We start from the raw sequence: 26,315 nt of genomic DNA, 5'->3' as shown, positions 1-26,315 counted from the left end.
GACACAACATTTACAATTCCCCTGGCGGGCGCGCGCATTTTCAATCATGTACGAATGCTCAATTAACAAAACGGGGGAAAACGACACCCGCCGTGCCGGGGCACCAAGCGGCGCGGCATTAACAGACGGTAATATCACAGGAGAAAAACAGGGGTGAGGGTGGTGTTTTTTTACACGCGGAGGTTTCAGCTCCGATGAGGGTGACTTTTCGTCAAGTGAGAAACCGTTCCCTGTCATCTCCTGGGTGGAGCCGGGCTGCAAAGGGCTAAAATTGGTTTCAAGTGTGAGTAAGTGCCTGGAGCGCCCTCTCTCATCTTGTGATAGATGGGAGGAAGTCCCTGGGGATGGGAGGCTGATTGTAACATGGGATTGCTAATTGATGACATAGCTGGTTATGATCTATGGTGGAGAAAGGGCCCACCAAGTTGGGGGGGGGGAAAGTGTGAAACTCAGACTTTTGAAGGCGTCCGACAGTCAATAGCGAGGATTTTTCGCTCAATGACTGCTTTCGGCTGGAATGAAAGAGTTGCACTCACTCAACGTGTGCTGTATTATATCTTACATCAAGTCGACAGGTGCTGCAGGTGTTGACAGCTTTTTGATCTTGTCGAGAGCGAGAACACCGGCTTTAAACACGAAGCCGCATCCTTTCTCTATTGCACTGCAATTTACTTCCCGACTTACTAGTGACATATCTTGGTGCGTGGTTCACCTTTACTGTGTTCAACCTTGCTTACTTGCTAGAATCCATCTACCCATCGATAGGAGAAGCAGAGATTTCCAGCTGAATACAGTTAGATACCGCTGAAATAAACGACGATCAGAAGGATTGTGTTCCTCAGTATTTCTTCGACACCAACGCCGATCTACAGCCTTTGAAGGTGTCTGATATTGTACTTCAAGCCCGGTGGACACCCTGACAAACACCTACGCCAACAAGAAAAGGCCAAAGTGATTGTAGTATCTCACTAAGTCTCAATTGACAAAGAAGAATACCCAAAGCACCAAAATGTTATTGATGTTATAATGTCTTTCACAGTCTTCTGGTGCAATCACTAAGCAAAAACCCCCACAAAACTTTTAGAATATATTGGAAATTTTACAGTACAGAAAATCTATTACAGGTACGTTCGGTGCTCTGGGCGTCTAAAATGCGATATAGATCCTAAAAGTTGGTGTTTATATGAAATGTTGACCTAGTGTCCCTCGGTCTTACCTGGTCAGTGTCCATTATGTCTGCGAGATCATACTCTGACATATTGAGGATGGAGGCAGCGATGGACTTGGCTTTGATCATGGACTTGGCCGAGAGGCTGCCCTTTGCTGCCACGGCGTTGGCCTGCCTCAACCTCCTCCTCTTCATCAACTGCTGCTTGACCTCTTGAACGTCTAAAAGTATTTCACTGGCCAGGGCCTGAAGGAAGAGGAGAAGAAGGAATAAAAAAAAAAAAATAGAAAAAGAAGAGAGATGATGAAATGGATACAGAAAAAAAACAAGAGGGATAGCGCTGGCTGGCAGATGAATAAATGAAATTGATCAAGCATGCACCAGAGAGGCCTAGTACATTATGGAGGAATATTGAGTTTGACACAGTCAGATTCTCTTCGGTTTCGCCTCACGCTTCCCTGTAGAAATGTGGACCAGAGGGTTTGTTGCCCTGTCGATTGAAAGCTGAGGGAACACAGCTTTGATACCAAACGTACCCCAAGTTTTGCTAAAATCTCCACGGACGCAGAATCACGCATCAGAGAGGGAAAGACAGAGAGCTACTGAAAATACAGCCATTCATTTATTTATTTGCTTTCTGAATGTCTCACAGTACAACAGGGCAGCATAACACTGTTAATAATTAAGCTACGAGGGGCCGTTTCAAATGGTGCCCGGGTGAATGGCAAGCGAGACGAGGAAGGCCGGGGATGGCACAGTTGTCGGGCACTAAATGGGAGTTTGCTCTAAATACAGAGAGACAATTAAATGTTAAAACTGCCACTGTACACGAGAAAGTCAATAAAGTAAACTCCCCTTTGCTTCATTTTGAGCTTATTGATCGAGGCAATAATCTTCTGTATCATTCCCTTGTAAGCCTGCTGAAAAGCTGACCTTGGAATAGATGGTCAGATGAGAGAAAGCTAGAGACAGGAGAAGTCCGTGTACACACACACACACAAAACACACAACAGAACAACAACAACAAAAAAAGTACAACTTCCTCTTGGACAATACACGATGTGGCCAAGCGAGAAGTACAGTGTGTGCGCACATAAAAAAAAAAGTACAAACACACGAAAACACTCAAGTGCATTACAGTAACAAGGGTAATCACACGTGAACAGTGTTGAATTGCGGCAAACATCTCCACTCGTCTCTCTTAATTTCACACAGGTGGACCAGGTGCAGTTTACAAAGCAAGTGGTGGTTCTCACAGGAGAGTAGCGAATGACTGGTCGGAGGCTCGCTGCCGCGGTGTGCCGAGCGCTGCAAATTTTCGATTAGCAACATCAAATATACACAAGCAAGAGCGGAGACATTCAGGAATCCAAAGGACACGTGCAGGAAAAACCAACCAAGATCGCGTTATATAAAAACCCATACAGACTGAAACAAAAACAACGGCTTATATAAATCAGCTCACGCTGTTTTTTTCCAACTCAAATCCTCGAGATAACAGTGGGAGCAGTTTAATTCAATTGATCTTCAAATCCCGTTTCATAGGTGGCCCACGTCGATTGAGCAGTAAAGAGGAACGAGCAGAAATCATAACCGTCGTCCACCTCCGAAATGAAGGAAGGCAGCTTGGGCTCTTTTAGGTGATCTGAGAGCTGTGTTTACCCTAAAGGAAGACACAGCTCATTAACTAACAGTCGGCGATCCTATTCTTTTATTTACAGCCTAATAGATATTCACTGTCACTAGTCAAGGGTTACATTCAATTGACCTAAACCCTGCATGTGGAAGAACCCAGAAAGAGATTAAGGGGTGAATTTATCACTCATTCTCAGCCCTGGGAGAGACAAAGGGTGGGAGGGGGATATGCAAGCATTCATGCGCACACACACACACACACACACACACACACACACACACACACACACACACACACACACACACACACACACACACACACACACACACACACACACACACACACACACACACACACACATACAAGGAAAGTGTTGTGTCCGTGTGCGTTTGCAGAGAGCTCTTCGCCTGGCTAGTACACAATCACAATTGCCAAAGGAGCAATTTAGGCAGGACGAGGATTAGGGCATAGAGATGGGGATCAAATGAGCAGCAAAAAGATATCCTCCTTAATAACTAGCTACCTCTGAACCTCTTTACACACATGAGGACACAAAGGGCCGTTCAAAATCATAAAGAGCAGAGCGGGAGGAAAAAAAATGCTTTCATTTTGTTAGATTAGGCAGCCACTGATGTAAAAACCTGCTGTTTACAGTTGTTCATAAACCCTACAAACTTGAGTAAGATCTTTAATTATGTAAGCACCTTTTATGGAACAGGTATATGAAAGGCCTATACCTAATTCAAGTTATTACAAATATATTAGTAAAACTCTGCACAATCTTGCAAGGATGACAAGCCAAAATATTCTTAACAAGAGAACTACTGGTACCTTTAGTGTGTGTGTGTGTGTGTGTGTGCTGTGGTGTGGAGTAGTCACTGCATGCAGGGCCACTGTTTAGCAGTTCAACAGCAGTACTTACAGCCTGGGGCGTGTGCAGGGGCCAAAAGGGTTTGCTGGCACACAATAAAAAAAAAAATCACACACACACACACACACACACACACACACACACACACACACACACACACACACACACACACACACACACACACACACACACACACACACACACACACACACACACACACACACACACACACACATGCGCAAAGAACAAAAAAAAAACAAGCTCATAAAGACACACAGACACATCTACACAGAAACACAGAAACAGAAACACACACACACACACACACACACACACACACACACACACACACACACACACACACACACACACACACACACACACACACACACACACACACACACGCACACACACACGCACACACACACACACACGCAGCCCTCCGGTCCTGATCAATACATGACAAGAGTAAATCTCCTCCGGACGTCAGGCAGTCCAATCAAAGGGCTCGGTGTTCTTATAGGGAATCACAGGAGCCAGGGGGGGAGGCAAACAATGGTGTGAATCCTCAACAACAACACAATGGCCCCACCAGCCTTGGGTTATGGGAATGGAGGCGAGGAGTTACACCAGCGTGAACTGGATTTCTATGCATTTCTGTGCACGTGTGCTTTCACATGTCTCCTTCATTATATAAATGTGCCTGTTCAGATGTGTGAAAGAAATCAGAGGTTAGGAAAAGGAAACGAGACAAAACACATGCTATCTACCTCCAGTTGTCATTAGCTGCAAGTGAGTCACACAAGGATAGTGAATAGCATCAGTAAGTTTGAATATTTCTGGATTAAGGTGACAAAAGCAACGCACAATTGCCGTATCCATGATCCTCCATTTGATTTATGTGTGTGTGCAAATACACCCGCCATCACTATCTATCTCTGCCAAGCTGTTTCCTCCTTTGACAGACAGGTGTCAGCCCAACAGAGTTGATGGACAGTCTTTATCAGTCTCTGCCAGACACACACGCGGACCGACACAGACACACAAACACTCAAGGTGATGGATTAGGCCTGGACAAAGACAACGGTGCCCATTACCCTTGGGCACACAACATTCTAACAGTGGTGGCCCGTGTCTCCCTATGTGTTGGAAGAAAGTCCAAATGCATAATGGCATGCACACACACACACGCACACTACAAGTCAATGCATCTATCTGCTGACAACTATGAGGGATCCGCTTCTGGTTCAGGCTAAGCAAGGCAGTGCTGACGTCCTTCCCCGAACTGCTACTGGGGGATCCTGAGCCTTGCCACCTTGCCCAGGCCAGGTGGGATGTGGAATCCCTCAAGTGTGTTCGGGGTTCTAGGTTTCCTCCCAGTTCGACATTCCCAAAAATACATCCACCGAGAGCCAAGCTGACGTCAGGATGGGATGCGTGAACCATCTCCACTGGTTTCTTTCGATGCAAAGGAGCGACGGTTGTAGTCTGGACTCCTTCTAGATATCCGTATCACTACCTAGACCTTGAGGTTGACTTGTAGTCTGGTACATTGCTTGCATCCTTGGTGACGCCACATTAGTTCACTTGTTGATTTCATTCTCCATCCACAATGACTGCAGCCTGGGAAGCAGAGCAGCTTGTCCACAAACCGCAGGATTGGTGGTTCAATTCCATGTCAAAGCATCCTCGAGCAACGACACCGAACTTCACTTTCTCCTGATGGTTCGTGTCTGGCGTAGGTGAGTGAGAGGCAAACTGTAAAGCAGTCCATGTACCTCCACGTATGAACAACACTCGTGAGCTACGTGAACACCTTCACTAGTGACAGCGACTCGCTGTGCGGCTTCGGGGCCGATCCACTGAACAATTACCTCGACCACATAGGTACTCTCATCCTAACCGGTGTGCACGCTACTGAAGCTCACCGTCTAATGAATTCATCAGACCTACATCATCTGTATAAAGCAGTTATACAATCCTGAGGCTCTCAAACTGGACATTCGTAACTCCTTGGAATAAAGACTCAGCTGTCACTGCTGTTATATAGTTATTGCACTCATTCCAAATTTCAAGACGTCCCAGGGGACCCATTGAAAAACCTTCTAAGAGCATAAAAAACAAGCAAGCTGGATGGCTACCAACTCCATGTAACAAGGCCTGCCTCCCCCTTCCTATGTCTTTTGTAAGTTTGCCAGAACCTCTCTGAAGAAATGCCTTCAGAGCTGTGACTGCAGAGGGCCTCATCCAGACTTTCCCAAAAAACAAGACCACTCAGGTTCACATGAGACAGGCTGTTCCTCCCAATCCATGTTTCCACGCCAAGTTAGTGTTGAACTCCATCAGGATCCCAACCAGAGACGCAAACAAGACTAGATTCTCTTTTTTACTGTTTTTGGCGCAAACAGTCAAACAGTCAGATAACTCGCTCTCAATGATACACGCTCCTGTATAAACATTGAACAACCCACTCATTCTCTGGGGGAAATGGCGAGACATTGACGCTCCACTGGGGGCTTGAGTGTATTTCCATAATCAGCTGGAGTAACTCTGGAAGAAAGAGTCCAGAGCCTAGAGTGGATGCCGTGCATGGAGGCGAGTCCATAGACTGTAAAAAGGAAGTGGAAGGAGTCAGTAGCCCCTTTTAGACAGACGATTGTGCCATAATGGCGGAAAGGTGAGTCAAAATCTGCCGCGAACCGGAGCGTTTAGATCAAACTGGTTTCCGTGTTTAGATAGCGCCCCGGCTTTGCGGAACGAGTGAGACTTTTCGTGTTTTCCGCCTTGGGTGCTCGGATCGTTAAGATAGCATGCCGTATCACCTTGTCTCGCCACTGAGACAGCAACGGAGGTAGTCACTGCATCAGAGGCGTAAAATCCTGTTACGCCTTTCCGCCTCTGCAAGCGTTTAGGCATTTCCACACCACTTTTCAGAACCGCCTGAGTCCTGTCTACAGTATCTAGTTGGCACAGAACCACAAGGGAGGTGCCGTTGTGTTACCAATGAGCCTTTTTACGTTTACAGGGGTCAGCATGCCAAGGACTCTGCCTTCACCTTTTGCCCAATTAACAATGCACTTACCATTGCTGGCAGTACACCCACACTGTATCATTACAATTCATAGGTGAAGAACTTGCAGGAACACCACACAATACAGGTTTAGGACGAGATAGATGACTTCACTAGACTTTGACCCATTGCCCCTTTCATACAGTACCTTGATGAAAGAATGAAGCTGCTCCAGCTGGGAGTAGGCTTGGCCTAGCTGTCTCTGAAGCTTGTCCAAGGCACGGGAGCTCTGCTGGGTCAACCCCTCCATTTGCTGAGTGGCTGTCTGTTCCAGTGCAGCCAAAGCCTGCTCACCGGCTCCCACACGAGCCTGCAAGGCATGCATGCGCTGCTCCTGTAAAGAAACATAGCAGGCAGACGTGGTGAGCTGAAGACAAACAATCTTTAGAAAGTAGATTCCATGTGAGAGGTTTGTGGCAAGAAAGACAATTGTAGAATTGTGTTTATTTGGAATTTGCTGAGGCCTTGTGGTAGTGTTTAATCATAAAGGGATATTGAACGGGTTGTAGTGACCACGGCCGACTCGTGATGACCCTCTTCTCCCCCTCAAACAAGTGTGTGCTTTGAGACTCAACTCATATCTGTGCAGAAGACCAGCGAGAAAGACATTATACTCTCAGTATGTTTGGAGGTTCTAACAGAATCTCTGTGGTTTGAAGTTCACTGGTAGTAGTAGCTTTATCGTCATTATATTGAGGGTCAGACAACAATATTCTACTTTATTTTATAGTTTCGGTTTTAGCTGAATAGGAGTTGTGTTAATTTGTTGCCGATGAAAAGCAAATATCTCTATTAGCGATGCTTTGTTGCTATTATTCAAATATTGTTCACTCCATATGATACTGTTCCAAGGAGAATTGGTTATTTCTTACCTTTTTTTCCAGCTCTTCCTTCAGTTTTTTACAGGAGGCCTCATTCTGGCTTTTCTCTGTTGTTGCAACATTCAGTCTCCTCTTAAGAGAATCTACTAGGGACTTCCTGTTGGTGGCCTCCTCTGATAAGGTCTTCACCTGTAGAGTTGAAGCAGGGAAACAGCATTTTTAGTCCTCCGGGAGATGGAATATGGGGGAAGCACTGCAGGACCTTATTTTCTTTGTCAATACTACCAAGAACTGTGCGTACCTTCTTCTCCAGCTCCTCCACCTGTCCACGGTAACTCTTCTCCATCTCCTGCAGGAACTTCAGCCTCGTCTTTAAGTCCTCCACCAGCTGCCTCTTCATGCTCACATCTCGCTCCGTGTGGCTCGCCCTAGAATGACGGGAAAAAAACCCAAAACAAAATCACTGCCACAAAAATATGTCATAAAGTATAAATACGTGTGCATTCTACACAGACATCCACATAGAGTATCTGCACAGCAGAGCAAAGACAGACGCACACTGAGACCGACACATGTGAACACACATAAAGCTGGCAGGCACAGTGTCCCCATGCAGCGCATCAGGCATGACAGCTCATTATGACAACTAAATACACTGGCATGCTGTTTGGGTAAGTGGAGCGGGGGGGGGGGGGGGGGGCAGGCGAGTGGGGGAATAAGGATGCATATATAATTCTAACTGGCATATATTAGAACAAGTGCTCTGGTGGGGAATGCCGCACTAAGGGGGACTGGGGAGTCCTTTTTGACAAACGGCATTTCAAATCGGCAGTGACACTACTTGAAAGACTGTAATCAAGTATTTAAATGTTTATTATTTCCAGCTCTGCGTTACACCAGTCCCATATAAAGAACACGTCAGCAGGGGAGACCCGGCTCGGGAAAGATTGATTATGAAGGGAATACGTTCTAAAAAATATTGTTTGTTTGTACTGCGCTGACAATACTTCCCTAAAGAGAGGCAGTGTCTCTGTATTGCGAGCTGTTCATGTCTTAACTGTTGCAAACACGCGCCGTGTGTCACTTCCGATTTTGACAGCGCGCCGTATTGACACGTTTAATTTTCCAGCATCGCGATGCCTCGTATTAAACGGGCTCAATATGTTAGTATGTTTTATTCTGTTTTCATAAAAAGGCAAATATGAGGCATTTCTCATGGTTATCTACTCCTTGGGGAGTTAGAACAAATAGAATAAAGATCATAAGGATGCAGTTAATTAAAAGGGCTTTTTGCCGTTTTTTTCCCTTTTATTTCAAAGATGTAGTGGATCTCTTAGCTCCCCACAAATCACGCCTTGTGTGTTTTGAATAAACAGATGACGAAACGTTGGAGCAAATGCTTTCGTGTAAGTAAATGTCCCTGCCTCCCTAGGTGGATGGATGCCTGAGGGCAGACTGGCTAAATAAATGTGAGCTTGTCCTATTGGAGTGACATTAAATTAAATGAGAGGAGTCTAGCCTGGGGTCTTTGGGGGGAAGTAGCGCTGGCTGGTTACCCCATGGATTTGGCCATTAATGAGAAAACCCAGACTTAAAGACTGGGAGCAGCAATAATAGCCCCAGCCAGCTCCCTCTGTCCCAATGCTAATGGCAATTAGATCGACAACATTTATTTTAGATGTTCTCTTCCCCTGCACCCCAAAAAGAATAGAGGATAAAAAAGAATGAGGGATATACGCCGCTTCTGCCGGAGCGTGTGATCTCTATTTATGAGTGTTAGTGGGGAGAGAGAAAGAGAGCCTCCAACTGTATTCCAATCACTCACACGTTTGTTCCCTTTGTTCTGAGCTTGTTGGCAATATTGTTCATCAAACATGCGTGTATTGTAATGATAACAGTCAGTGGTCTGAAGTGTGCGTGTGCATAAGAGAAAAAGCGGGAGCGCACCGTTTCTGTGTATGTTGTTAAGAATGAGGCGCGGGTGGACGTTTCATGTGGCTGATAGACAACAGGGCTAAAGATGAAAGAAGCAGCTTCATAAATAAGGCAGGGCCATAGTGCCGGATATTGACTGAGGACATGCCGGTATACTTTGAAATTCATTTCTCCCCCCCCCATCTCTTCTTTAAGGCGAAGCAGCCTTGCTCCCCGTGTGTGTGCTGAGATGTATATTTCAGAGACGTCTAGACATGTCTTTCATTCTGAGAAGGGGTCCCTCCATGGAGGCAAACGGAGAGGTAGGCAAGAAGAGATGGCGAGTTACATGTGTGTGTGTGTGTGTGTGTGTGACAAGATCCAGAGGAGAGGCTGAGGCTGTCGTGGAAGCTGGGCTGAGGGATGTTCACTCTGTCTCGCTGTGATCCGCTGCGCTTCGGTCACACACAAACACACACCCGCTGTGATTGTACACATGCCTCGGATGCATTATTGAGAACGGCAGGCAGAGGACACAGCATACTAGACAAAGAGAACGAGAAGGAAGGAATGCCAAGTTGTTCTTTTGTACCTTTCCCCTCGGTTCTAAGATGAGATCCTAATGCGGAATGATGATGTGCGCCCTTACACAACGGCTGTTTAAATCTCCAGCACTTTTCCCTGAGTGAATTGTTTATAGCTGTGCGTTCTGACTATGCAACGCGGCCGAGCGCTACAGTAGGTGAACCATGTAACTCATTAGGGCTTGTGGCCCACAGGCCAGAGTGATGCTGTGTGGGTTTTAGTGTCATGGGCCAAAATGGTCCCTCCTGCGGCACACAAACAATCAATACGCTGCTTTGATCAGCACTCCGCATCAGCTACCCACATAAGCAACGCCGCACTACATGACACACAAGACACCCACACGCTCGCATGTGCGCACACACTAATTTCTTCAGTAATTATTTTTTATTTCACTCGCTCGCGAGAACATGCATAATTTCACAAGTGATTCACGCAAGGGGGGAGAGGCATGCCTAAGTGGAGTGCAGCAGACAAGAGTGCTGCCACACGGTGGAATCAAACACTACAGATGGGAGCTGCAGAGGATGTGCAAACACGCAGACGGACAGACACGCGGGGAGACGGAGAGACAAAGACGGAGAGAGGGATGCGGAAGGAGGGAAAAAAAAAAGGGAAAGTAAGAGCTGTACTGCAGAGGAGCCGATACAAAGAAAGACAAAGAGAACAAAGTCGTACTAATGAAGAAAAAAGAGGTGTGAAACTAACTTGTCCTGGAGCTGGCGGAGCTTGTCCTCCTTCTCCTGGAGTTGGCCTCGCAGGGCTTTGTTAGCCGCCACCTGCCTTGTGACCTCCGCACTTGCACTCTGGGGGGAGGGCACAGAGTGTGTGTGTGTTTGTTAATGTGTTTGAGTGTGTGTGATAGGGAGGGGGGAGGTTTTTCACGACACGGCTGATGACAGGTCAGGCACAGCATGCCTCCTCATTATAGTTACAGCGGGAGGGTGGAAGGTGCTAAAAGAGGTTAAGAGGAAAGTAGTATTTTTTTCAAAGTGGATGAGATAAGGGGAAGGGGAAAAATAACAATGTATACACCTATAGCTATACATATGGAAAAAAAAAATGACTGGAAAAATGAATCCAGCAACATTTAGTTGATATAATAAATATTAATATTCTTTTTTTTCTTGTATATCTCTGCACTGCGACACATTAAGACGCCGCGGCTCACGATGACAGCTTGACTTCTGATCATTTGCGTGATGGATATTTGAACGTGCACGTTCACTCTGGTTTAAAGGGCCCCGCGTCTCTTGTGGGAACCGCAACCAGCGCAAGCTTTTGACAATGCGCTCGCTCCGTGTGTGCACCCCCACGGTGCATCCCTCGCCTCTCTCTTCTGCTGTCACCTGACATGACTTCTTCGGCTGTGTGTAATGACAGCGGCAATCTGCTCGGTGACACTGATGAGCTGGCTGCAGAGGAGGTGAGAATGCCGCGGTACCGCTCACACCTCATTCCCTATGATGTAGGGCATGTCTCGACTGTTATTCCCCATTTCTCATCCTTCTGACAGGTACTCCCTAATAAGATCAAATGATAAGAAATGCTAATTCATGTCGAAATCACATGCAATTTCAGGTGATGTTGAGTGTAAATTGAAAGGCTCCGTTTTGAAAAAAAAAAATAAAAAATGTTATATTTTGCTATAATTCGAAAGTTAAAGTGTTTCTAATCTCCACAAGGGAAACGGGGAGTTAAAACCAGTGAGGCATTAAAGAAATATTGATAATAAAATATCAGGGTCAAACACATGAATGCATGTGTATTCCAACAACAACATTAGACTGTTAGATGCTGCATAATAAATATAATAAAATGTTTAAAAAAAAGAAGGAAATTCTATCTGAAATGTGTAAAATTCATAAACTACATTTTCTTACTTTTGTATCTTTTGATAAATATTCTTTTGAACAGCAATATAAAACAGGAATATCCTCTCTTTCACTTTTACACTTTTTTACAAGACCTGGTCAGACACCATCAAGTAACAGCAGCAACAAAAATACATTACATCATACAGTGCATTAGCAAGGCATCAAGCTTCGTAGTGCACAAAATTGGAAATGAACACAATCCTTAATACCATCATCCTATTAAGAGATTTGTCTCATAAGCCGTGCACGATAAGACAAAGCATGAGGGCCATTCATTAACCCCAGAGTTCTCCTCCGAACTCCTAACCACTAACCTTAAGTCTGGTTTGAAGTTGTTTGACCTCAGCCTCCGGGGTCTGGGGGCCCGGATTAGCTGGGGCCGGCGTGGTCCTGCACTCGCAGGAGGACTCCACGTTTACTGCTACGGTTTGCTTAGGGAATGTGATCTGCTTCCACTGCTCCAGCTCCATCTCCAGAACCTTTTTCTGCTGCTCCTTACCGGCCAGGTCAGAGGTCAGCTTCTGCAGACCGACAGACAGAATTGGTGGTCTCTGCTAGTGCTAATGATACTTCAACTAAAAACAAAAAGTTTTGTCCACTGTTATCAAACCAAGGACAGCTATGGTTTTGTGTCAAGAGTTACAGTAAAAGTAACAGGAGACATGATGATACATTAACTTGTCTAATCCCAGCTTCCTCTGCTTTAAAATGCAAAAATATATTACCGGTGTGAGAAAAGATTGAAATTTAAATTCACGTGGCATGAATATGATAGATGCAGAGACGAAAATAAACAGTATGTCAAAAAATACTGTATACGTTAGCAGCAGGAGGGCTGCGGGCTCTGCTTTAATATCTAGTCTGTGATAAATCTCCTTTTTTATGCTAATTAGGAGACGGATGATGCCGTAGTCTGGTCAATGGGGCCTAATTCTCACTGTGATTGGCATGCATAATAAAGCCATCCTGCAGAAACAGAGAGCACTCTGGGACAGAGGGAGTTCAGCAGTTGGTGAGAGGTTGGGGCGAGAGTGATGAACAATAATGGCACCGGCTGATCACGACGGACAGTGTATCAATGATTCTAAACTTAAGCGTCTGAGGTGAACACTTTTAACCACACGTGTGCGTGTCGGAGTTGGAAAAAAAAAATCTCTTTGCCTGCTTACTCAGAAAATATGGGGCAGAAAAGAGTCTGTTTGGTTCAATACTGCCACAATTAGCTGACCTGGTATCATTTCAAACATCAAGAATGCTTAATGGCACAAACGGGAGACATGACACATGATGCTGCGCACATGGGCTAAATGCTGGAACACACACACACACACACACACACAAACAGAGAGAGAGACACACACACGCACACCACCAAGTGAAACCGCAGATTCCCGGGGGTTTGATCTCTGCTCTGCATACATGGAGGTTATTGATATCTGGTTGCTGGCTGACACCTTTTAATAGAACCCCTCTTGTTTTAGGTTTCCTCTGTCCTGTTGTAGACGCACACGCCGTCTCCCCGGAGGGTGGGAGAGAAAGAAGTAGAAGTGAGAGAAAGGGAGGAGTGGAGGGCGCAGAGCGAGGCTGCACGAATTAGGAACGGCATTGATGACACTTCCTGTAAGACGGGCTTTGATTTCACGGGACATTTTCAGCCCTGGTGAGAGATGACACTGGCCTGGGCTGATATACTGGTGCTCCATTAGGCTGGAAGAGAGGACCCCCCCCTCTCTCTCCCTCTCTCCCTCACTGATACCTTTCCAAGTGGCACTCAATCATTAGCAGGATAAATAAGGAAACAGAGGCTTCTGAAATAGCTACACAAAGTGAATTTGTGGACATGCATCAACCAAGAGAAACACGAGAGCGATGTCTTACTGTAAAAAAAAAAAAAACTCTTGCATGTGATTTGATGTGCAACCATCATGAAAATTTAAATAATGTCTGGAGCTTTTTCAAAGCGGTTGTGTCTGTTGCAGCCACTAATCCTGTGATAATCCCGGCCCCTTACATGTTAGAGGAGGGTTGAAACACTCGGCACATAAAGAGATAAGGCCGGTAAATGTGCGAAGGCAAAGTCACCGTACACCGCAAAGTGAAGCAAACGGGAAAGCAATGACTGTGGTGAGGTAGATAATCCGGGCAACCCAGTGATCCTGTATTCGGATGATACGCTTGACTAGCACTTTTCGTCAAGAGCCAGACTTGGAAACAGGAAGGTATGTTAACCTGTCAAGCTTCTTGTGCCACTTTACAGGGATGCTTTCAGTTCATTACAGCTCGAGTATTATTTTCGTAGGTTTGGGCCTTAATTTCTAACAGTAATAATAACATCTCAAACTTAAAAAATGTGGCCATATTCCCAGATCTGGATGTTAACTGTGGGGATATGGCAACATAACTCAATGTGAACAGATGGCCACGACCAGACAGGATTTTTAACCCCCTCCGGAGTTCGAAGAACTTATTTTGGAAGAGAAAACAAAGCTGAATGTTGTAAACATCAATCACAGTTCACAGACTGACTTTCCGTTTCAACTTTAACCCACAGTACTCGCCGTAGTTGTGAGTGCAAGTTTCTGTGTGCAATGAGGGATCATTACTGACACTGCGGGGGCACTCACTTTCGCTTTAACCTCCAAATAAAGTGCTCCGGATAATCTTGCTAAAACTGTTTTGTCTACAAGCCGTGCGATTGTCTGACTACTGGCATTATTTGCCACAGTGTTGCAGTGAAGTTTCCATGTTCACAGCAATGTCATCATAATTGACCCAAGGAATAATTAATAGGAATCATCATTTCAAGATTAATATGTTGTGAATGAAGGAAGCGTGCACTAATTTCTGCACTGCAGAGAGTTAGGGTTACATCCTGTTGCTTATTAAGACATCTGTCAGGAAACGCTGATGCTGGTGACTCAATGATGAATGTTCCACCATGCTGTTGAACACATGTTCCCCTTAGGGTGGGACACGGCGAGCCGAGTGCAGCGTGATGAAGCATATCACACCTCAGCGACGCAGGTCAATTCCTCTCCAATGTTATAGATTTGAAAGCAGCAAAGTGTCATTTAAATAGCAGCTATTAAATGCAAACTCATTGGCTTTTCAGGGAAGGTGAATAATAATAAATAAAAAAAGAGCACATTGGGGAAGCAAGTAAGAGAGGGAGGAATGAGGAGATAAGAATTAATGATGGAAGGAGGTGAGGAAGGAAACAGGGGAAGGAAGGACAGAATGGCTGAAACATCAGGGAGACACAGCAACACAAACAAGTTTCTGAGAAACTGCCATGCTACTTCTCACATGATGGCCCCTGTGGAGGCTGTCCTAAGCCAATTACAAGCAGAGAGTTTTAGTTAGAAAGTTGGCAAGGACCGGCTGGAACAAGCCCAAAGTCCATCACCTCTTGCCCTTTCCAGAGAGGGCAACAAGACGTGGCTTTAGCAAGTCAGTCGGCTCCAACTTTCTCTGGTGGAGTGGCATTAATACTGCAAGAGGAAAGAGGAAACAAACAGGAAGACAACAATTCCCCCTCTGTCCACTCATTCACGCAAGTGTGTGTGTGTGTGTGCACATATGGCTTTACTGCTGTGTCTGAGTCTAAGGTCTCGTCGGGCCTTGGCAATCAGATGCCTGGGTGGGAGCACAAGGGCCACTTCCTAGGTAGCAACACGATGAGGGCTGGACTCTGACCCGTGTGCGTACAAGTCCAATATACGGCCTGTGTACTGTTCCAGTCTGTAAATATACAGACAGACACATGCGCCCTAATCAGGCATCCAGTGGGCCCATGGCTGGCTGCTGCTATGTCTGACTTCACCAACAGAAGTCTCCAGCCTTTCCGATTAACGACTGTATCTGTCTAGGTGTCGGTGTGTGTATTTGTGCACAGTGTATGTGTGTGTGTGTGTGTGCATCCTGGTGTGTACAAGGAGGCCCTGACAGGCATGGTACTGTTTAGGGCCAAAGTGCTTGGTGATTTATTTATAGTCTATACCAAGTCTAAGAGTTTCCTACCTGGAGGCAGGTACTAAATAACTAAATGTGTGTGTGGCAGTAGACTCGGTAAAAAAAAAAAAAAAAAGTCACTGTGTGTGTGTGTGCACACACAGGTGCATGTATTGTAACTGCTAGTGACACGGGTTGTTGTGGAGAACTGGCTCGTTGAAACATTCAGCCAGACGAGACAACAGCGGAGTCGGAGAGAGGGGAGATTCTTCTCTCCGACTCCGCTCCGCAGTCCTGACCTCCACAGGCGAGGGTAGGCCTGTCAGCCGCACTTATTAAACATGATAAGGGCAAAGGACCTGCCACTGCTGCACTCGCAGCCCTCGGCATACACCAAAAGAACCGCAAAAAAGAGAGACAAAGACGAGAAAAATATGAAACTTCCCGACACTTAGAACTGGCCTTTTTCGATTTACTCATTTTCCCGTTGTTTTCCCAAGTTACCTGCGCGAGCTGCCTGCTGCTGCGGAGCTTCTCGGTGAGGGAGTCGAGCTGCGCCGTGATCCTCTCGTTGGCCCTTCGCAGCTCTCCGGCTGAAAGCAGGGCGTCTTTCCTGGCACCTCGCAGTATGTCGACGTGACGCAGTAGGGACTCGACGCGCTGCTGCAGGGAAGAGGAGGAGCAGCGCCGGGCCTTCATTAGCATCCTCTTCTTCCTCCTCCACCTCCGCTCCTCTCCTCTCGTCCCTCGGTCCCAGGGCTCACGCTGTTCATCGTCTAACAGGAGGAAGTAAACGCAGGCACCTCAGAGTTGACAAGTGCACGGAACAAATCCCTATTTAGAAGCTACTGGTGGGAGTTAACAGGGCTTAGGTCTCTGTGTGTGAAATCTGGGATAAATTTAACCGCTTGAATGATTAACATTTTCCATTTATAACCAATTCAGGAGTGTCAAGTTCTGAGAAACAAACAAGAAGAAACAGAAAGCTTGTTAACTTCTCAAATACTTGTTTTCCGATCAACAGCGTGTACATTGAGTCTTCTCCCTGCTTCAATTAATAGTCGATTAGATTTTTGTAGTTTTGCAAGGGTGTTAAAAAAAGGGGAAATCTTATGCTACCGTAGGCCAGAAGATCGGGTTGTTTTCTGTTGGATTTTGCTGCTGGTGGCGCTGTGTTGGAGACCAGCGAACACCTGTAGGGCTGAAAGAGCAGAAAAGAGAGCGGGATGAAAAGCAGCTGTTAGATGCAACACAACCGGTTGACATGTTGCGCTTCCTGAAACGCAGCTCGTAATGACACCGTGATCACAGGGTGTGCTCAGTTTAACGCGACAAGACAAATCACCCCGCGCTTTAATAATTCACCTGAGCGCGTTCGGCTGACTTCGACGCAAAACGCTCCTCGGCGCGGATATTCCTTCTGACAGACGCTCGCAAACACTGCCTTTATTCAATCACTGTCTGGAAGCCTTGATTCGCTTCTACAGCACGACGTGTGAGTGCGTGAGTGTGTGCGTTTGCAGTCATGAGTGTGCACGCGTGTCTATGTGTGACACCTCCCAACTGCACCATCGTTTGTAGTGGCATCAAAGAAGCCCCCCCCCAACCCAACCACCGCACCCCCTTCTTCTCTGCCTGTTTCCTTTGTATGTGGGGTCAGGTAGGAGTTGATCAGTGCCAGGTTTGATCACACAGTGCCAGTGCAGAGAAGGGGGGGGGGAGGGGGGGGATTAAGCCTTTGGTTTGTGACATAGCACATCTTGAGGGGCCGGGGCTGTCACCTCAATGAGCCCGGGAGGAGCTGATGGGCACATTTAGCCGATCTGGAACGGTGAAACTGAGAAAGCTCCCTGGCAACATGCACAACAACAATCCTCTCTTCATCTCCACCTTCTACTGAGCTCCCCTTCTCTGGGAAACAGAACGCCAGGGAGACAGTATCTGTCTTTCCTCTCTCTTCCTGACGGACATATCTCTGGGGTTTGGAGGCATCGTGTCCTGCTGCGAAGTCGCTTGATATGGACAAGGGGAAGGGGTGCAGGTCTATTGATTTTAATGGTGTGGAGAGGAGATGGAAGAGCAGGAGCACCGACAACATGGCAAGACTTTGTGAATGCAAGAGCAAAGGCAGTTATAGGAACTAGCCATACGCTCACTAATCACATAAACCTCGACAATCATATTACCTTGATGGTAAAAATTAGCAATTCATATAAGCTTCTTAGATGTCAATGGTAGAGTTGCAGTGGTATAAAAAATACACAAGAACATGAATTAAAACATATTCTCTGCATCATCAAATCACAACAAAATATTCTGTTCACCGTCCATTTCCTTTCTTAAAAGTCTAACAATCATCCTGTCAGAATTAATCTGTAGACACTAAGGACACTTTCGTAAAGAGTACCTTATTAAATTACTGGTTAAGGCAGAACAGAAGATAACAGACTATGTTTTCAATGTTACTGGGGTGGTAATTACCTGTGTACCTTATATACTGTATGATGATTGGAATTAAGCTGTGGACAATGAAAAATGTGGACTAGAATTAAATCAAATTCCGCTTGCAGTTTCGTTTGGTGGTCAATGAATACTTTCTCAATAAATAAGAATAATTTTACTCTGATTGTTAATACATCTTCCATTTTTTGGCACAATTAAAACAAGCCTGAAGACGTGACATAACCTCAAACTATCCCAAGCCCGGCTATTCACATACATACAGCTAAAATGTTACACTTCCAGAAGTACTCTGCAAGGGAATATACACATGAGACTCCTCCCTGACTGTAGAAGTTTATTATTCATTCATATTATGACCAACCTTCCCGTTAGCATGGTGTCTGGAAGGCGTCGTCCCTGAGGCCACGCTGTTGAGACTGTCCACGTACTCCTCACCAATGTCACTGCACAGAGAGAAGCCAGAAGGTTAAAGGCCAGAAGTCGAACTCGCAACCCTGCTTCTGAAAGGACCACCACTGGACAAAAATCCAATTTACCTTTTATGGTTGATTTAGTTGACATCAAGCAAAAATATGTGCATTCCTTCCCACCCCGCCTTCCAACAGAAAATCAATGTCCCATCCAATTTCTGAGCTGGAAGTGTAAATGTGGGTGTAAATTAAGTGAAAAGGCTGCAGTGTCTGCTGCTGATGGTGAATGCATCAACATGTATGAGAGCGGCTGTGGCCTTCATTAGCCCTCCGTGTGTGACAGACGTGTGTGAGAGGCACGGCTGAGCGAAGCCAAGCAAAGTTGCGTCTGATGGACACGCGGCAAGGGCTTCCTGGGACACACACACACACACACACACAGACACACACACACACACACACACACACGCAGGTTTATTGACAGTGACCTTTGACGTGAAGGTGGAAGCCAGTGACATTTACGCTGGCGGGTTTATTAAGGTGGGGCCTGGGAGAAGCAGCGGAGGTAAAGACCACAGAGAGCGGATCTAAGTGGTACATGACAGGGCTGAAGGCTAGTTAGGGTTAAAACCTGGTCTGGAAGGGGCACAGGGACTTGCTGAGGTTCACTCACACCACTAAGACCGGGGATACATCCTTTTGATAAAAAAAAAAAATGCCTCCTTCGTGTGGGTGAGGCCGCTAAAGAGGTCGGACTTAAATTTTGCCTCATACAATTCTGAACTCATCTACTATTAATGCAAAAATGATTTTTCTACTCATTCTAAATCACATGCAGATCCAAACCGACGAACACTACAGTCAGCATGATACAAGCTACTAGTTTAGTTTGCGTTATGCTGAGTCTCAACCCGTCTACAGTGAAGACGAGGCCAGTCAGACAACAAGACCTGCACCCACAGGCCATCGACGTCTCCTGGATGTGTTTCTACCAACAATACAGTTAAGGATGCTGTGCTGGCATGTTATGGTGATACTTCTCCAAAATGGTGTGGGGTCAAATGATGAAAGATGGGGGTCACTTGGCGGTGTGATGAGCGTGCAAATTAAGTGAATCATATGCCTCTACACAGCAAAACACCAATGGGAGACTTTTGGATGCGATGTGTTAGACAGCGCTCTCCCACCATCATTAAAACCTCAGATGAGGGGACATCTTTTGAAAACAACAGCACACTACTGTACACATCTTTCAGGTGAGGTCCAACGACTTGGAGATCTATAAGGAATCACACTCAACCTGTTAACCTTATGTAAACACTCATAAGCATGCGCTCTGTATTCCAACCAACAGAAAAATTCAATATGATTCAGAGCGATATTCGTCATGCCCCGCCCCCCTGCTCTCATTCTGTCCTGCTCTCACACAAAACTGCTGATCTGCTCAAAATGGTCAGCTGCCTCCAGCAGCTCAAAACTTGAGAGAGGGAGCCAGAGGCAGCGATAAAAAGGAGGGGAAAAAACAAAGACATGTCAGTAGCCTTAACAAGTCTGACATCTTTATTTGACACTATTTAGGCCAAACCTCCTTAGGCAGAAATATTGTATTTCCAGGAGCCCCAACCAGACACATTGCTGAAGAAGACCACTGTGAGATAAGAGACGCAGAAGGCTTTACAGTAACAAATCAGTTGACAGGTGCCTTAAATAAGACAACATCTCAGTTTAGACCCCTTCTTCACAAATCCACTTAGATCCTCCTCTCAGGTAAAGCGTATATTAGACTGCTGCTTATTAGCCACATGGAAAGGCATTAGGAAAGCAGGGCATAGCTGCACCCAGTCCCTGTTAAATGGCCTCATGTGGATTGAGATGGGGTGGATTACAGCCTGATGAATTAGTTGGTGAAGAGACGGGGAGGAAGTAGGATTGAGCAAAAGAGAGATCGCATAGAGAGGGAGGCATACCGGGAGAGAAAGTGAAGGGGAAATAAATATCGGCGATAGCTCGGAGTGTTTGAAATCAAATCATTCCGACCATCACTCAATAAATGTTGGCTCAGTGGCTTTTTTGCATAAAACATACATGAAATAATTACTGTCGATGGTTCTTAATTTAGAGGGTGTTAAACAGCTTGTAGACATCTGGTACTGAGCCGAGTAGGGTCATTCAAAATTTATCCAACTAAATTAAGGCGAGGAAAAAGGAGGGTGGGTAAGATGGAAAGGAAGTGTGTGAATGTGAGTGTGTGTGTGTGTGTGTGTGTATTAGGAGGGGTTGACGCTTGGAGGAAATATGAGAAGCACACACACATTTGTGAATTGACATGCCACAAGATAACCAACATGACGAGACGCAGGGTGGGGTTACCTCCCATGCATGTATGGTTGTGTGTGTGAACGGGTGGAGGAGGGGGGTGGGGGTGGGGGGGTGTTTGGTACTTCCAGGGGGATCCTTAGCGCTGTCAAGGGGGGGGTTAGTGAATATGCAAAGGACCAGTAAATTAAATCAAACTGCCAAACTGTCAATTTCGAGGTAGCGTGACTAGTGCATGAAAATGGCATCACTGGAAGGTATCAAGGCTTTGGCGGCCCCCTTATCCATGGGCTTTCCTGGCATCGGTTCAACTTTGTGCGGAGAGGTGGCTAATTTTGCATGCAAATTTCAGTCAATAAGCTCCAAGCAAGGCGTCCCAGGATATTTCAAAAGGATCTGACAGTAGTTTCCCCCTCCTCTCTCCTTCTCTCTATCATTCTTGCTCGCATTCTTCTTTTGGCTCCTGAATACCAACTAGACAGAAGATGAAATTCAATCACCCATTTGCCTACGCTTTGCATATGCACGTTGTCCCCTCGATGCTGCGTTGGGCCCCCCCCCCCCTCACAATTCGGCAAGCCCACCCTCTCCACTCCTACCACCGAAAAATAATGAGCAGGGTGGCTGTGAGAATAAGCGCATCTGTGTGTGTGCGTGTATCATTACCTATCGACGCTCATGTCCTCCCACTCGTCCTTAGCGGGACTGGGGCTGCGGCCTTGCCAGCTGATGGCTTGATTGGAGCTGACTGTTCGGTGGCTGCGCGGGTGGAACGGACCTCCGAGCCTAGTTGTTTTGAATTTGACCTTGCAGCAAATGTTGCTCGGGTTCCCACCTGTCCGCGCCGGTGCTGCTGCACGGTTCCTATAGAAGTCCCTGGCTGCTCGGAGGATGCCTACATCCTGTCTCAGCTTCAGCAGCTGACGGTGAAGCTTGGTAGCCTCTTTCTGAGAGGCGGCAAGCCGGCCCTCTAACGCCACGGTCTCGCCGCGATGCCGCTCCCCCTGGGCCAGGGCCTTGGCCTGGGCTGCCTCTTCACGGACATCTCCCTGGGTTCGCAGATGATCCAGGGACGCTTGGAGTCTGCGGCAGTTGTGGGCCAAGTCTTCCTTGGCCTCAAGTAGCTGCTCTTTCTCTTCCCTCAGCCTCTCTGTCTCCTCCTCCAGGGACACCATCCTCCGCTCCAGCTGTTCAATCTGAAGGAATCAGAGATATGGGGCCTCAGTGGTACAACACAGATTTTCTTCTTTTTTTCTTTTTTACCATAAATACTCAACTTCTGAACATAATGTTCCTGCAGCGCTAGTGAGAGTTCCACAGTGTACCGTAGGTTATCGGGGAACATTTCTACGAGAAAGGCCAGTTCCTGGTTTGACCTGTGTGTGGTAGCAAGCACACAGGCGTTTTTTGCTCCCCAGACATTTTGTCAAGGGTGTATGTGCCAATGCATATATGCTGTGTGGATGGCTGAACCCCCCCCCTTTTCCAGCCTGGCAAGTATATGGACATCTGACTGGCACCCCCCTACCCTCATCAACCAGGAGCACTTAGTCTATTTGTTAGATCTTTGGTGGAGACTCTTTAAGAGAACAGTGCATGCCTGCTGGGTTTGTGCCTCCAGGCAATTTTTGCCTTTTATTTGGTTCTCACTCTGCCCGCTGGTGAAGCCTGCTACCTTTCAAACTAAATTAGATGGCTATCCCCACTCTTGATGATTCACTGCCATGAAGGGACAAGGGGGTTAAATAACCTTCTGTTTTCTTGGATAACTTAGAATGTTTTTAACTGTGAGAAAAAACAAACTCTCTGACAAAACGTGAGAACATTTTCCAATCAATCTTTCTCTGAAAAAAACCCCCCCCACGTTTTCTGAGAGGCATTGTGCGTAGTTATGACTCTGTCGGGTTTCTTTTATTGTCAGTGACAAAGAACACTTAGTGATGGCATAGTGCTGTACCTTTTTAAATGACTGCTCCATTCGCTCCGAAGAAACAGAAAGCTTTTTCGGAGTGCTGCATTTGACCTGACGCTCCTGCAGCACTTTGTGAAGCAATTCTGCAAACGGGAACAAAGCTCATTATTGGGACATGATGTGTCAAACTCAGGCTTGCTAAATCAATAGAATGATAATAAAGAGGGTACATTAAATCAATTAGCATTACTAAGGTCTAATTTCCTTTCCTCTGTTCTTTTTTTTTTCTCTCTCCTTCTTCTTTTGTCAATCACATCAGAACGAACGCAGCCTCACTGATGCCATTTTCATGGAGACTTGGACATTTCCACACTGCTAGAACTCACCGCCTGCTTCTAAAATCTGATCAAATAGCCTTATTTTCCTAATGATGAACAGGAAAGGTGTTTTATTTAGTAACACACGCAGAAATAGACAAACAGGGTTCAAAAGCACACACTGGTACACGCTATGTGCAAGTTCTCCCTAGGGATCTTAAACAAACGAAGAGAAGTGCTTGAATCCCCCGTGAACACACAGCCCCAGGCTGCACTGCTTTGTAGTCCACTATGTTTCCCCAACGGACAAGTAATCTCCGCAGACTAACACGCTGCTTTATTCTGATAACTTCAATAGTGGCCTTGGCAAACATATGATTTAGTCTTTATGATAACGGCGGCATGAATGCGGGATTCAAAGTGCTCGGGGACACATGTTCATGTGTGCAGAATCCAGCAAGGCTCGGTGTCGCTGTGTGACAAACGGTATGCGCCTGCAAAAGTAGTGATATCTTAGATAAGGGCAACACAAAACAATATAAAACGTCCTGCTTTTGACTGTTTCCTGTCAAACATTTATGACCAAAAATATCTTGTACAATGAAGTCGGAATCCTAAAATATTCAGGAGCTTGACTTTTTCAGGCCAGTTGATCTTCTGGAGAGTTCGTTGGTGGAAAAAAAGAGACCAGAGAAGGGAGAGGGAAAAGGGCTACGTTGTGAGGAGCTGCCGCTCCCTCGCTTTGCATTTGACGCTTTGCCCAGGGAAGTTTGTTACTTTGAATTAGCCTGCTCTTTTGTCTTCCCAGCGTGTCACATCCAATCAGACGGAGCACCAAATAGGACAGGAGGGCTGCCGTGTTCTCTGGCTACATAACCAGGTTGGGAGACAATTATCCCGCTCCGCTGCTGGTGGCTTGGGAGTTGGCACCTCAGCACCACCTTGATAAGAAGACGTGGTGGCTCCCTAGTCACCCGCGGTTGGAGGAGGTCCTGGCACGGCGGCATACATTAACGTCCCTCCCACGTCTCCTCATGGGCTGCAGCACAAAGGCCCCGCTCCTTTCATCTGCTGCCTTTCGTTAGTGTGATCCCGGCACGAGCGTTTCAACCCTCCATCCCTTTGATCGGGTCACAGAGGTTCTTCAGGAGCAAATGTTGTGGGCATTCAGTTGTTTTTCTTAATAATGTTGACTTTACTTATCGACACTATTGAATATGATATCCACAATGATAGAGCCTTAAGTGCAAAATATGACACACAACTGGCATTTATTTATTCAAGTTTCAGGTCCTAAATATATAATATATTTAATGGTGTGGTATGGTGCCAAGACTGTGTTTTATTTTATATTTTAGCAGCAGTAGAAGCCACTCTCTGCAGTTGGCTTGACTTTTGTTTCAGTATGTTACCTGACAGAAACTAAATATCCTATGATAATTCTATTAATGTATTGTAATGATGACACAAATGCCACAGATATTCAGGCTTTTGTGTAACATTTGTATTTAGTTATTTGTCTCACGAGATGTAAAACTTTAATGGTGTCCTTTCCAAAGAGCTTGTTTCCTAGTATTCCTGTCAATAGGAAAGAATCCACTATTTTAATTAGTGCCACCCTTTAAATCACAAGCTTGCATCTCCAACAGACACCATCACTGGTGGTGAAGAAAATTAAAGTGATCCAGGACAGATTTGTTATTGAACTAGTTAATTAAGGCCAGTGGTTGCGGCGGTCAACGTCTGACAAAAGGGTGCAGATTGGATTAAAAGCGATGTGCTGTTCAACATTGGGAATGATAAATGCAGACAAGTTGAACACTTCTTGATCTCTCAATCAATTTGCGAGGAGTTGATCAAGTCTTAATTGAGTTGTCGTGTTAATTCCACTGGGGGTTGTCTTATTAATTCTGCTCACTAATAGACATGGCCCAGAGGTGAAAGGACGGCTTAAAGGTGCTGTCATGTTAAACATTTACAGGTGATACCTTCAATGCCTTTTTTCTTTGTACTTTAAGCCTGTGGCAACATCCTTGGCGTTGCACAGAACAACAGAGTAAATGAATGCAGGAATAATAAATAAAATAATAATAACAAAAGGGGAAAAAAGACAAAAAGGGATTTTAAAGAATCGTGTTCACTACAGTTGTTTTTATGTCCTTAAAATATATAAATAAAGAAAAACAGGGTTCACCTTGGTGTTCAGTAGAAATACACGAGTGGAGCTCCTTCACTGTGGCCCGGTCCATAGCAGCCTGGACTCGCAGCATGTCCAGCTCCTCTTCCACACCGGCTCTGCAGTCACACACATAATGAACTTTCCTTTACTCGGGCTCTTACTTCAAATCCATTCTGCTACAAATATAAATGGCAAAAAAAAATAAAAATATAAGTAGAAACATCTGTTTGGAGCTTGTGTCTCCTCCTTTCGTTGATGGTCCCTTCACCTCCCGGTCGTTTCCCTTCTGGTTGTGGAACAACATACAACACACAGCATTGTCTATTATGATTATTAATATTCTGTCAATGATGTTACTTTCCTTGAGATACATAGAGCTGAAACAGAAGGAAAAACTTGACTATAGGCTTGACCAATCAGATTCAACTATGTAATTTCTTCAGGTTCAACCCCACGACCAACACAACTGTATGAGTATCACTGTAAATCTGGACAAATATAATTCTGGATTCTACTGTGGACACCCTGAGTGAAGGAACTTTTATCACACATTTTGACTTGAATCTTATTCACTGGCTTTCTCTTCCAGAAAAGACGACATCATTAAGAAAATCAACTAATTAAAATGCTTTTTTAATTCACCTGGAAATCAAAGTGACAGGCAACATGAAACACCAAGGTGGGAAGGTAGAGTGTGCATCTGTGTGTGTGTGTGTGTGTGTGTGTGTGTGTGTGTGTGTATCATAACAGACAAACAGACTGGAAAGTGTGCCCAATTACCTCTCTGCAATTAGCTTGATTCCTGCTAAAGGCTAATTATGTGGA

At 45.7% G+C, this 26,315-nt stretch overlaps 1 protein-coding gene across 1 annotated transcript in view; it reads right to left on the bottom strand.

The window, feature by feature from the left end:
- The window catches only part of cntln (centlein, centrosomal protein), a 78,565-nt gene that overhangs the window by 12,429 nt on the left and 39,821 nt on the right, over positions 1–26,315 (bottom strand). The window contains exons 14-25 of the mRNA XM_084006451.1: positions 25,506–25,606; positions 23,040–23,137; positions 21,749–22,278; positions 18,718–18,799; positions 17,013–17,094; positions 16,398–16,669; positions 12,257–12,463; positions 10,774–10,871; positions 7,868–7,994; positions 7,618–7,755; positions 6,894–7,079; positions 1,217–1,414 (exon numbers count right to left, since the gene is read on the bottom strand). Coding sequence (XP_083862577.1) covers positions 1,217–1,414; positions 6,894–7,079; positions 7,618–7,755; positions 7,868–7,994; positions 10,774–10,871; positions 12,257–12,463; positions 16,398–16,669; positions 17,013–17,094; positions 18,718–18,799; positions 21,749–22,278; positions 23,040–23,137; positions 25,506–25,606 — 2,119 coding nt within the window. The remainder of the gene's footprint in view (positions 1–1,216; positions 1,415–6,893; positions 7,080–7,617; positions 7,756–7,867; positions 7,995–10,773; positions 10,872–12,256; positions 12,464–16,397; positions 16,670–17,012; positions 17,095–18,717; positions 18,800–21,748; positions 22,279–23,039; positions 23,138–25,505; positions 25,607–26,315) is intronic.

This window comes from Eutrigla gurnardus (assembly GCF_963514095.1).
Source record: "Eutrigla gurnardus genome assembly, chromosome: 3".
In the NCBI taxonomy this organism is placed as follows: domain Eukaryota; kingdom Metazoa; phylum Chordata; class Actinopteri; order Perciformes; family Triglidae; genus Eutrigla; species Eutrigla gurnardus.
The sequence above is the reverse complement of the archived record's forward strand: the minus strand, read 5'-3'. Positions and strand labels throughout refer to the sequence as shown.